The sequence below is a fragment of the Sus scrofa genome, chromosome 4 (assembly GCF_054392235.1).
Source record: "Sus scrofa isolate SSC_HxYL_T2T_F1_AM1 chromosome 4, Sscrofa_HxYL_maternal_Yorkshire_Landrace_v2.0, whole genome shotgun sequence".
Classification (NCBI taxonomy): Eukaryota; Metazoa; Chordata; class Mammalia; order Artiodactyla; family Suidae; genus Sus; species Sus scrofa.
In genome coordinates this window covers 121,723,322-121,736,865 of record NC_139386.1, presented here as the reverse complement: position 1 = coordinate 121,736,865, position 13,544 = coordinate 121,723,322, and the positions used below count along the sequence as shown (strand labels likewise).

Below are 13,544 nucleotides of genomic sequence, written 5' to 3'. Positions count from 1 at the left end.
TCCCAAGTACTCAGGATGGTTCAATATACACATATCAATCAATGTAATATACCACATTAACAAAAGTCAGAACCCACATGATCACTTCAACAGGTGCAGAAAAAGCATTTGACAAAATTCAACGTCCATTTTTGAATTTTGAAGACTTAAAAAATTGGGTATAGAGGAAACATATCTCAATGTAATAAAAGCCATTTATGACAAACCCACAGCCAATATAATGCTCAATAATGAAAAGCTGAAAGCCTTTCCTCTAAAATCTAGAATAAGACACAGATGCCCACTCTCATCACTTCTATTCAACACCAGATCTGAGCTGCGTCTGTGATGTACACTACAGCTCACAGCAACGGCGGATCCTTAATGCACTGAGCAAAGCCAAAGATTGAACCCGCTTCCTCATGGATACCAGTTGGATTTGTTTCCACTTCACCACAGTGGGAACTCCCCAAAAATATTTTAAAATCTGGTCAGGTTAAGTTTTAGATCCTTTAGTTCGTAAATTTCTAAACATTTAATACCAGCAATCTGCATCAACTTTCTTTCTTACAGTAAAAGAACTTCAGTCACATAAAAAAGCTCTTTAGTGTTCCCATGCTCTCTTACATTTCTGTGACTTTATACAGACTATTGCCTTTTAATGGAATCCTCCTCCTACTCTTTTCCCTTCATTGTCCAACTGATCTTCCTTTAAGCATCACCTCCCTCAGGAAATGTTCTCTTACGTCTCAGTCTATTGTAGATGTCCATTCGCTATGCTCTGCTTGCATCCTATACAAGTCTCTGCTATAGGATGTATTACCATTATTAGTACACCTGTGTGACTCCTCCAGGAGAAAACATTAAGTACTTTTTAAGAGTAGTAAATATACCTTTTTAAAACTTTTTAAAAAAATCTTTAACTCCTAGAATAGTGCCAGGTGTACTTGTTGAAAAATTATTACAGTATGAAAGCCAGTGAACTGTTATCACATGTGATAATTAAGATCATTGAGAATCATTCATTTCTGAACTAATTATTTTCTCATATTACACATTTCCTAAAACTAAAAACAAACCTCTTATTTAATATGACAAAGTAAATTCAGGAACACCTTACTTCCAATATTGGCACTGAAGACTTGCCAGTGCCTTTGGTAAATCAAATTTGACTAATTAAAAATCTGTCATCATTTTACTGAATCATGGGTGCAGCCAATTTATTTGTATTTTTATGGTAGATTACAAATCCAGTACAAAGAATCTGGAATCAAATACTTTTAAAAAAAAGTCCTATGCTTGCAAACAAATGAAATGAAAACCATTAAATTCTTAGATTGAGGAGTTCCCGTCGTGGCTCAGTGGTTAACGAATCCGCTAAGAACCATGAGGTTGTGGGTTGTATCCCTGGCCTTGCCCAGTAGGTTAAGGATCCGGCGTTGCCATGAGCTGTGGTGTAGGTCGCAGACAAAGCTCGGATTCTGTGTTATTGTGGCTCTGGCGTAGGCCAGCGGCTATAGCTCCAATTCGACCCCTAGCCTGGGAACCTCCATATGCCTTGGAAGTGGCCCAAGAAATGGCAAAAAGACAAAATAAGTAAATAAGTAAGTAAGTAAATAAATAAATAAATAAATTCTTAGATTGAGGGTGAGATTCTGTAGGCAGGTTTTACCTAACAACAACCAAAACACTTACTTTGTATCTTTTAACTATCAACTGGAGACAACCTATTGTGTAATTCAGTTAGAATTATGTATAATCTAGTTTTCTTTAGTAAGCAATTTTTTTTTTGTCTTTTTGCCCCCCCCCCTTTTTTTTCTAAGGCCGCTTCCCGCAGCATATGGAGGTTCCCAGGCTGGGGGTCTAATCGGAGCTGTAGCCACCAGCCTACGCCAGAGCCACAGCAACGCGGGATCTGAGTCACGTCTGTGACCTACACCACAGCTCATGGCAAAGCCGGATCCTTAACCCACTGAGCAAGGCCACAGATCAAGCCTGCAACCTCATGGTTACTAGTCGGATTCATTAACCACTGCACCATGAGAGGAACTCCTCTTTAGTAAGCAATTTTTAATTTCTATATTATCTTTATAATTTTTAGACCTCACTGTAAATTTGTGTCTATGATGTCTCTTAATATTCACAAGCACAGACTACAGCATTCTTTCCTAATTTACATTTCGTATTAACATATTAAGTATTATCATGTAGACTAATTACAAGTTTCCTGTTGCTGCTATAATAAATGACCATAAACAGTGATTTTAAAATACGAGTTTTGTGCCTTATGATTCTGGAGGGCAGAATTCTGAGCTAAATCTTACAAGGATAAAATCAAAATGTCAGCAAAGCTGCTTTCCTTTATGGAGGCTCTAAAGAAAAATCCATTTTCTTGGCTTTCCAGTTTCTAGAGGTGGCCTGCATTCTTTCGCTTTTGTCCCCTCCCTCTATCTTTAATGTGCCTTTCTCCATCTTTGCTTCCGTCATCATCTCTTCTTTTTCTGACTCTGAGCATCCATCCTTCCTCTTATAAGGGCATTTTTGATTACACGATCCCTTCAGAAACTCTAGGATTCTTCCCATCTCAAGATTCTTAATTTAGTCACATCTATGAATTACCTTTGGCTATGTAATACAACATATTTACAAATTCTGCCAATTAGGATGTGACTATCTTTGGGAGAATATTATTCTGTCTACCACAGAATATATACTTTGTTTCTTATTATATTTAGCCACATAAGGAATGTTAGCTCAGGAGTTCCCATGTGGCATAGCAGGTTGAGGATCTGGCATTGTCACTGCAGTGGCTTGGTCGCTGCTGTGGCACAGGTTCAGTCCCCGGCCCAGGAATTTCCACATGTCATTGGCATGGTCAAAAAAAAAAAAAAAAATCAACTCAGTGCTAGAAAATATCATTGGAGGTAATAACTCAATAAAAAAATAAGCTTTCTAATAGCTATTTTTGATTTAAAAAGTCCAGTTACTTGAATACTACCCTGCTCTCCAATATTAGAAAAACATGGACAGAATCTAGCTAACCATCCATCAGATATGTTATGGAGGAGATTTTTGCTTTTATGCAGAATTAAAACAGATGGCCTTTATATTTCCTGTAACTGTAAGAATCTCTTTAATTTTAACTGTTGTCATATAAAGACAATATAAATGTAACATCATACACTAATTTATTTTTCATTAAATCTTCAAAAGCTAGTGAAAGGGAAGGATGTAAAATCAATGTAAAATATCTTAAAATGCTTGGGATATGAAATAAGCTTATATGTTTTCACAATTTTTATGACACTGTGTATACAACTGAATTGTATGATGTTCTCAATGTCATTACTTTGATTTTCGGCAGGAAAGTAGAAGAAGCCTAAGTTGTATCCTTGATTTTAGCAATCTGAGAATCTGAGCAGAAGGAAGGAGGATGGGAGGGTGATGAACTACATTTAGAAGAGACGAATGGTGAATGTCATTTTAGGATGACATAGCAATAAAAAAAAGAGCATTCGGTTCAGCATCCTTAGTTTGTACATGAGGAAATGAAAACCAAAAAAGCTTAGTGAGTTCCTCAAAGACATACAGCTAGATAACTGCAGAGTGGATATTAGGCCTCAGGTTTTCTAACTCCTAACTTAGTTCTCTGTTCACACCGCTATGCCTTTCCAGTTTCCTAATTTTCATATATTTTGCTCTAAATTTGATATGGTTTCTCTCTTCATCTTTACTTTATATGTTAAATTAGTATTAATTAGACTGAATCCCTTGAAGGTGACTTTTCTGAAAGAAATGATGATGTGCAAATAGACAAAATGCCGAATATTTCTACTACATTTCTATCTGCAAAGTTTAAAAGCAGGTAAAGCATGGAAAAGGAATTTAAGAATGTTTTCATGCCGTTTTCTTATTTCTGTTTCTTACCAAGAGTTATTAAAGATTAGTTGAACTAATTTAATTCTAAAAAATGAATGTCAGCGGTTAGTAAGAGAAGCACAGCCTGATCTCAGATTAACAAATGCAGTCATTGTGGAGAAGTGCACGTGTGTGTGCGTGTGTGTGTGTGTGTGTGGTATCAGTAGGGGGCAATACATTTCACTTGAAAAGCTTAAATATGTATTGGCAAGTATATGGCGTATATCATCTGTAAAAGCCGCAATCCATCCCTGAAGTGTAGATAAATGCTCACCTCTCCTTAACTCTTCTATTTTTCTCTTAACCGTATTTGAATGTGTTTATTGCCATGCTGCATGTAAGCACATTTATACTTTCATCACTTCTTAAAATCGTATTCCATTTTTATTTTAGGACAAACATTTAAATTTGGAATCTTTTATCATTTTGATAGACAGGGACGTCACGATGCTTTAGCACCAGTGAGAAGCACCGTTAGTAAATAGTGACTCATTCAACCCACTGGATTCCTTACTGTCAAGTATCTTAGGCCTAGTTTTGAGTCACTGTGTATTATAGTAACTACCTCATTGGCATGAGCTTCGTAGCTCTCTGTATACTTCCTCCTCCTTATCTCTAGAGACATTTAAGGTATATGCCAAGCAAACTGGAGTCATTTTATTCCCTGACTTTGTCTAGCACTTAGCTTATTGTAAAGAGAAGAATACATCTGTAGCACAATGCAAATAATAAACAATAAGTATAGCAAAATGTCTTTAATAGTCTTGAGCTAGATGCTATTTCAGTTTGTTTAGCATTACAATAACATGCACTAAGATATAACCATCATGCCCAAAACACATGGAGGTGTGACAGTCCTAACCAGATAAACAATTCTGTAAGCAGCCATAGACAGATCATACCCAGAAGTGATGGCATCTTTTTTGAGGCAATTTTTCACCAGTGACATTTCGATGCCAGAGAATCAACATTTCTAGTACTGATCTCTATTTAAAGAAATCCTGCCATTTGGAACTGGTCCCTCTAGCAGTGCTATTTAAGTCACCATGGGATAATGCTTCTTAGTCACCTTCAATTTAGTTGGAAGAATAAAAAGGATACTCTATTCAATTTATGTCCTCCCTATGGGGTTATTTAGGTAGTTCTTTATTTTTGCTGTTGAAACAGTTTTATTACTGACATTTCTTTTCAGAGCGTTTTAACCTACAAAGTTGATTATAAAAATTTGAATTTCTGATTGTGGTTAATTCGGATCATTCTAACTTGATATTTGCTTTTAATCATTTAAATTTATTTTATTTGGTGGTATTGTGCTCATATAGTGATGTAGTAAAAATATGGAGCCAGTATTACTTTTTTATCTATGTACTATCATAAGAATATGTAGTATAATAATTTCAATGGAATATTTTAGATCCTTAAAAAAATAACTCAGCCCCTGAAAGAGGTAGAGAAATACACTAATTTATCCAATAAGGTGACATTACATAAGATAATGATTAGTCAAAACAGGAAGCACACATTAATAAAATGTTTGGACTTATATGAAAATAAAATGGTCACATATATACACCAAGGAATAAAGGATATGCTTACTTAGCCAATAAGCGTCATGAAACAGAAATAATTCACATGAATATTAAATTTGTAGCATATCAGAGAGTTGCCAAAACTCAAAAAACAGCAACAAAGGATGGTGAGTTAGGACAGGAAATTAATCAAAAATTTAAAAAGGCATAATCTTGCAGCATCCTTCAAGATAAATAACCTGATATGAGTTCCAAGCCCTTGAAAACAAAGTTCCTAAAATCAGTCTGACTTCCCTACCCCTAATATATTATCTGATAAAAGAGCATGGACTAAAAACATAGATTATATTCATGAATTATTTAACCCAGGATTTTAAGGATTTTTCTTCCTCCGTTCATTTCTTCATTCAAGAAATGTTGATAAATATCATATCGGAATAGGCACTGAGTTGACAGGAAAGGATAAGATAATGACCAAGGCATGGAGCCTGCCCTCAGCTACATTATAACTTAGTAGGGGAGACACAATACAATAAATAACCAATTTTTAAAAAAGAAAGTGGTTAAGTATAATGAGACTGCTTTACAGATTTGGAGGTAAAAGAAATCCAATTCAATCTGTGTTCATTGAACACCTATTCTGTGTCAGACACAGTCCAGTTGCTGTAGATCCAGAGATAAGTAAAGCGTGATGCTTTTCTCATAGGAGTTCTTAGTTTATCAGGATTACCTCTTCCTGGGGTAAAGGGACGACCAGGGAAGGATTTATGGAAGAAGTGACATTTCAGTTTCATCTTAAAATATAGGTAAAATTTTGACATATGGAGAAGAAGAGATGAGCTTTCCAGGGAGAGGCAAAAGCATGAAACACAGCAGCATCTGTAATCCTTTTTTTTCTGAATTTATTTTTGTTCCTTAAAGGCTTAGTATGAGAGTAACAGAAGGCATAGCTTTGTGATATATGCTTTACAACACCTTATTTTTAAAGCACAAAAGATAAGTGTTTTTAGGAAACAATTTTTCATTGTTTTGACAACATTTTTGAGTATTTTTATTAGCACCATTTAAATTACTGGCACTTTGATAGGCTTGGTCTTATTCTGTTTATGTCTCTTGGACCCCCTCCCCTCAAAATAGTTTGCAACCTCCTCATTAAGTAACAAGTGAGTTAAACCTAAATATGTATAGTGTGAAAGTATTTTTGAAATAATATATTTCTTAAATATTAGTTGTTCATGGGTAGGGTCTATCCTAGATATTACATAAGTGTTCTCATCTGTTTTTACCCTTCATATGAAAGAATCGATCTGGAGTTACTCAGGTGTACTCGCATTTGGATGAGCAACATCAAGAGAAATGTTGTTGTTTCTAATTAAGGGTCAGGTCTTTTCCAGCACTTTATAAAAGTCTCTATGGAGAAGAGCAGGGAAACCGCTGTAAAAAGTGGGACTGAGAAAGAAACCAGGAGAAAAGAGCAAAGAATTGTGTTTATAAAAATGGTCATTTCTCCATTACTGCTATGACCCGAATGTTTGTCTCCTCCAAATTTCGTATGTTGACATCCTAATGCCCAAGGTGATAGTCTTAGGAGATGGGCCCTTTGGGAGGTGATTAGATCATGAAAGTAGAACCCATAGGTCCCACAAGATTATGATTTTATCAGCTATATTGTACAAAAGAATTTGCTGGGTTTCCGTGAGTAGACAAATATTTTTAATGAATATCTTAGCCTTCTGGACTGCTATGACAAAATAACCTAGACTAGGAGGCATATATCTATTTCTCACAATTCTGAAGGCTGGCAGTCCAAGACCAAGATACCAGCATAGTCAGGCGAGGCTGCAGACGTCTCCTTGTATTCTCACATGATGGAAAGGATGAGCTATCTCTCTGGGGCCTCTGACCTTGTTCATGAGGGCTCCATCCTCATGACCTCATCACCTCCCAAAAGCCCCACACCTTAATAGCAAGTTGGGTTTAGGTTTCATCATATGAATTGTGGGAAAGGGAGGGGCACAAACATACAGATCCTAGCACAGAGTCATTCTAGAGTTTTAACAAAGAAGTTTTGAGGACATGCGGGTTCCTCATTTGAAAGGTGAGATCGTTGAGATCACAGCTTCCCCAAAGATTTATACACACACACATATACAAAGATATGTGTATATATAATATGTTTATAAATGTGTAATATTTTATAATATATACATATGTAAAACATTATATACATATAGAATGCATTCACACATATATACTTATCAGTGGCCAAGTAGGGATAAAAGATGAGAGACTTTGGATCCTGATCCCTTTGTTTCTCATTCTTGTTCTGCTTCCCTCCCAACAGAAAATGGATTGTCACAATAGTCATTTTCTAAAAGAGAATAGTTGCAAAATTACAAGGAACAAGAATTTTAAAATAAAGAAAAGCAGCGCTATTTTAACCTTCTCAAGTTACCAAGAAAAAGAGTAAGAAAGATTATTTACATTCTAAGATAAATATTTAATTGGGTTAAGAAGGATGGGACAAAATGAGAGAAAGTCATTTGCTCTTTCAAATCATAGATGATGGGCAGTGTTGAACTTTTCACTATTTACAATATCAGGGTTTATTGGTGTGTAATTACAGGTTCTTACAGTTGCCATAGATCCATATTTTCTAACTTGAGTTGATCCTGTTGTATAGAGGATGCCTCTGGCATACAGGAGATACAGGAGAAGACAGATTTTTAAGGTGAATTTTAAAGCAAATTAATACTGATCTCAATTTACTTCTCTGGCTGTTTGTGCCTTTATCAATTTTATTTAAAAGTTGTAAGAACATGAACTTTAACTAGATTTATGTACTAAGGTCACCTCTAGCCAATTTAGTTCTTTGATGTTTCCTTTAGCAGTACTAAAACACAAAGGCACTTATACATGGTATATTGTTATGAAACATTTAACGATATAATTATTGAAATTCTCCTGCTTCCCATCATGTTGATATGGCTTAAAGCAATGATCTTATTTAAGGCAAGAGTTCTAATTGTCTGAGTTGTTTTGGACAGAAAGAACAGTTTCATGTTGAAGATTGCTGAATCATTGTTTCATTTTATGTCTGTAGTGTCAGAAAGTATCATGGTGATAAGTTCTTTAATATATTTCTAGGTAAGAAGATAGTGAATGCTTTCTTAATCTAAATATGCTGAGACATTTTGTAATACATTTATCACACAAATATGACTGCAGAAAAGTTTAATGGTCATTGCAGTGTGTGGGTATGCCCATGTCACCTCTTTTTAACTGTTCTCCAAGTGTCTGACTCCAGTGTGCATGCTCTGTTTGAAATCTGTACACATTCATACCTCCTTTCTTCATAATTCAGCAGTGCAGAACAGAGAAATTCGTGGTTCTCATTCACAGGGATTACTGTTTTGTTATAATGTTCAAATAATGGTCTGCTAATAATCTTCTTGTAGAAGAAAAAGAGGTTCACTCTCCACTATCAAGGTCATTACTAAACTCTGTGCCTTCCGTTTAGAAGCACAGAGATGCCATCTAGCAGCCACGTTCAGGAATTTCCTAAACAAAAAAAAAAAAAAAAAAAAAAAAATACTCCTTCTCTATAAAACCGAGCAATAATTGAATTCTTACAAGCTTTTGGGTTTTCTTACTTTACTTATGAATGAATGATGATTTGGCATATTGCCTGTAGTTCAGACATTCCATTACAAATGAAACTAATTAGTATCTTAAAGGAAGCAAAGTAGTATACCCATGTATTTTTCTAAATGGAACTGGAAAGTTGTTAATAAGATTTGAATTAAGAAAACATAATTCTCATTATTTTCTTGAGAGGAAAATTGATAATCTGTCTGTATAAAAATACAAGTAATTGTTTAGTTTTGAATTGCCTTCTTTATTAAAAGAAAATACTAACTAATCTTACCAATTTCCTGATATATTAAATGAGAGAAACTAAGTCCATCCTATAAATATAAACATTGAGGTATTTTTTTTTTATTTAAAATAAAATTGACTTTCAAGTAAGTTATCTTACCATAAGATGGCGATACTCAAGCACTTTATAAAATGTCATATATGATCTGTAAATTTCAATCTCAGGAATGATCATAAATATTACACAGCCTCCCATGAAATAGAATTGATAGTGTTGTTATAAAGCCCTTTGGTTCAGGTAAATTAATATGCAATAAGCACACTCTGTAAGATTTAGATTTCAAATATTTGATGTATGTGACAATCCTATACCTAAAAGAGTCTATTCAGTTTTAATAGCTTTTCAGTTTGCATGTATATGTTCATGATTTATGTGTACTATAGACATAAAATGTAATATATAAAAATACTTAACTGAATTTATTAAAAATATTATTTTGAAATATATGTCCAAATAGTTTAATATGTAAAAAAAATAGTTGTTTAGAATTTCTGTATGTTTAAGTGTCATTACTTATTACTTATTTGTCCATACGCCGTGGTCTTGTATACTACTCTGCTGTTGGAATTTAATTTCAATTTCACCAAACATAATTTGCATTATGGATGTGAATTTTATTATCTAGACCTTTAAGTAGTTAGCAAAATAATAATAAAATCTGAGCATTTCTATTTCATAACTTATTTGGCAATTATTTTGAGAACTCAGTGGTGCCATTTGTGATTTTGAGGAGGGGATGTGATTTAGTTTGGTGATTCACAATAGTTTGATAAAAGATAACAAATATAGTTTTATTCACCTTTTGAAGCAAAATTTTGTCTACCAGTTCAAAAAATTTTACATTAAAATCACTTGCTATGAACATTTTAATATTCTCTATAATGTTATATGTGGTATAGAACAAATACTATCTGTTGTTCTTTGCATACAATATTGCAGTATCTAGAAGCTGAAAAGGATTCTTTGAAAAGTTAATGTATGCCTTTCTTTTCCCGGATTTCTCAGCTGTACTAAACAGCCACAGTTAAGTCTAAAGAAAAGTTTTCTGTTGTTGAATACATAGAAATAAAGTTACCAATACTAGAAAAAAAAAAAAACCACATTGACTAAAAATGGGTCATTTATATGGAGGGTTTATCTCACTGTTTGACAGAAGCTCTTCTTTGTTTATATAGGGTTAATCTGGGAAAGAATGGGGTGTAAGTAGTGAAAATATGTATGCATTAAAGCTATGAGACAAATCAAACATGCAGTTGTTAGTAAAGCTCTGTGTTGCTGAATTCCTTTTAAAGAATGACAAAACTCACTTTAAGTGATTTTTTTTTAATATAGTAACTCAGTAATTAGCTTTGCTTTAAAAAATTTTTTTACCAAGAATATTCCCAATGAGATATGTAATAGAATGTGTTCAAACCAAGATAACATGAGTGGCAATGGATTGTGTTAAGAGAGGACAAAATGAATAAAGAAGATTAAAAAATATAAAAGCGGAATCTACACTTTGTACCTATATGTAAAATGCTTTAAAGCTAATTAGTGTGTAAAATACCTCATTAAGAGCATTAAGATGACATTCACATGTGAAAATTTGACAGTGACAATATCAGCACAACCATAGCTTAAAATAAGATGATTTTATTCTGTCTCTCTAGAAATTAAAAGTGCACAGAAGTATTTACAAGTATACATGACATGATTCTAAGTTTTCACTATATATATATATGGCCTAGAAATATTCAGTCAACCACAGTATTAAGTTATGCTTGGTTACATCTTAGTTCTATTCAATTATGAGAAGAAACAGTTTCTCTACACAGTTATTTTAAAATAGTTTTACAATATTCCAAAATATAGCTTTCAATGGGTTTTATAACATGACATCGTTTTTCCTATTGTGTCAAATTGCTCTTGTTAAATGAGTAAGATCACTTTAAAAATTGTATCTCCTTAGACTTTTTACCAGATGCCTTATATCTTATTCCAGATAATTATGATTTTCTTCATATGCTGAAGCTGTCAAATTATCTCACTTTAGCATCAAGACTTTTCTGATACACTACTGAAAATATCTCCCCATATTTTCTGACTTTTTATCAAAAGAGGTTAGCGTTCATTTTAATAGCCAGTACCGGATAATTTTCAGAGTTCAACAGCTAGGAGACAACTCATCCTTCCTATTGCCCTCCTTAGTTTGAGAGCTTTCTCACTTCCTGCTTCTTAACCCTGTAATCAGAACTTCCTCAGCCCTCCCTAATTTCCTTAATGAAAAGAAAGAAGCAAATAAACACAAGCCCCTTTCACCAACGCCTCTCAGCCATGGCAGAGAGTAGAGCACTGCTGCTCTGCCGTGTGTGTTACAAGCAGCATCCCAAATGTTTTGGACACAAACCGCAGCACGTCTGCGAAGGGAGTATTATTGACCAGGATCATCTGGAAAACACGCTTCTCTGCTTTCAACAAAGAAACAGCTCGACATCAACTAATACATGATTACAAATTGCATTGTTTTAACTGCTAACTCCTTTGCATTACCCATCCGACTTCAGAAGAGAACATTAAGCACTTGGATACCAAATAAGCTAAATTCTCCGGAGAGCCGCATTGCCCGCTGCCCAAACACATTATGTGCACTCCTGGTCCCTCCCCCCTCTCGCCAGGACTCTACCTTGAGGAGCTATTCCTCCGGTAGTTCACCTTGTTATCTTCCAAGCAGTGGGGATACGCCAGGAAACACAAGATAGCTGGAAGAGCTGTCTTTCGTGCTTTTTTTTTTTCCTTGTATTTTTTTTTTGCCATAATTATATACATTTTCGGTCATTCTGTTACATATCGCACATTTATTTCAAACAAGAGTTAAAATATTGCCCATACCTTGGAAGGATCCAATCCAGCCAGCAAAGACAGCAGCAGGAGGTTGAGTAGGTTGGACGTCGCCTGCATTCTGATCTGGGTTTTTTCCCCCTTTACTCTCTTTTATGTAGCCACTCCACTCTCACTGCAGAGACCTTTCCTTCGTCAGTTGCACTTTCTGCCTGTCAGTCAGAGCAGAGTGGAGACGGAGGCAGTGAGTGGCTGGAGCAGCAGCAGGAGCAGCAGCAGCGGTAGCGGTAGCGGCAGCAGCAGCGGCAGCCGCCCTGGGGGCGATCATTCCGCAGGCATTCTCAGAGCTGGGAGTCCGCGAGCTCTAGGGGTGGGTTGAGCTGCAGTGGGCGCTGACCGAGGTGCTGAAGCTCCACCAACCCGCGGCGCCCCAGTTTACCCTCTCGTGTGGCTCTCTAGCCAGACCTCCTCAAAAAGTTTGGACCCAAGAAAAAGATAAAGGGAGTAAACTGCCGAGAGAGGTGTGGAGACCTGGACAACGGATATGACATCACTACAGCTCCTGGGGGCTTGGGGAGATGTTTTGCGGGGGAATTTGTTAACCAAACCAGGATTGACTCTTGTGTTCCAGTTCAGCATTTGCTGGCAACTTGAACTGCAGAGAAGTACATACAGAGTCAGCTAGATATAGGATTATGAAACAAATAGTGCCTGGAATCTTCTGCTGTCATTGGCAGAGGACTTGATATAGTACTTAGTGTACTTAGTGCTTTAAAGAAAGTTGGCAGTGAAGACTATCAATGTGTATTTTCTGTCCAACACACACAGTCTGTAGCTATTATATATGCATATATTCACTGTCATTTATAACTAGCCTATTGAAATATATTTGGTTAAATGTTCATGTGTTTTTACCTATCCAGGGCTTTTGGTCATCTGAAAGTGCTATGCATAAATAAATTAAGAGCCATTTTTTCCTTAAAATGGGATAATCCACTAGTGACCCCCACAGCTGAAATTTCTCCCCTTCACCTAGAAATATAATTTCCTTGTCAATCTGACTTTGTTTATGCCTAAGGTAGAATTCAGTGATGACTGGACAGTGGTATGGGAAAAGCATTATTTCTAAACTCCCAAATAGTTGTTTTCTAGAGCTCAAGAGAAGGCAGGATAGCTGCCTCACAAGAGAGGGAAAAAAAAAAAAAAGTCAGCGACAAACTAACTCTGTCACACACCCTGCATCATTTAACTATACTCAAGAAACTTTTTTTTTTAAGTTAGGAAGAGTGTTTTTCATATAATAAAAAGATAAGGATGAGTTGGCAACAACTCTCTCATATAGTTATGCCTTTAATGCA

At 35.4% G+C, this 13,544-nt stretch overlaps 1 protein-coding gene across 4 annotated transcripts in view; it reads right to left on the bottom strand.

The window, feature by feature from the left end:
* The window catches only part of OLFM3 (olfactomedin 3), a 197,677-nt gene extending 184,936 nt beyond the window's left edge, over positions 1-12,741 (bottom strand). For 2 of the 4 annotated variants that reach the window (XM_085023847.1, XM_085023846.1), the window contains exons 1-2: positions 12,238-12,741; positions 8,771-8,987 (exon numbers count right to left, since the gene is read on the bottom strand). Coding sequence is in view for 1 of the 4 variants with exons in the window: in XM_021090127.2 (XP_020945786.2) it covers positions 12,238-12,306 (69 nt within the window). In the remaining 3 variants the exon portion in view is untranslated. The remainder of the gene's footprint in view (positions 1-8,770; positions 8,988-12,237) is intronic. The other 2 variants (XM_021090127.2, XM_085023848.1) reach the window with 2 other exon arrangements.
* Positions 12,742-13,544: the final 803 nt, after the last annotated feature.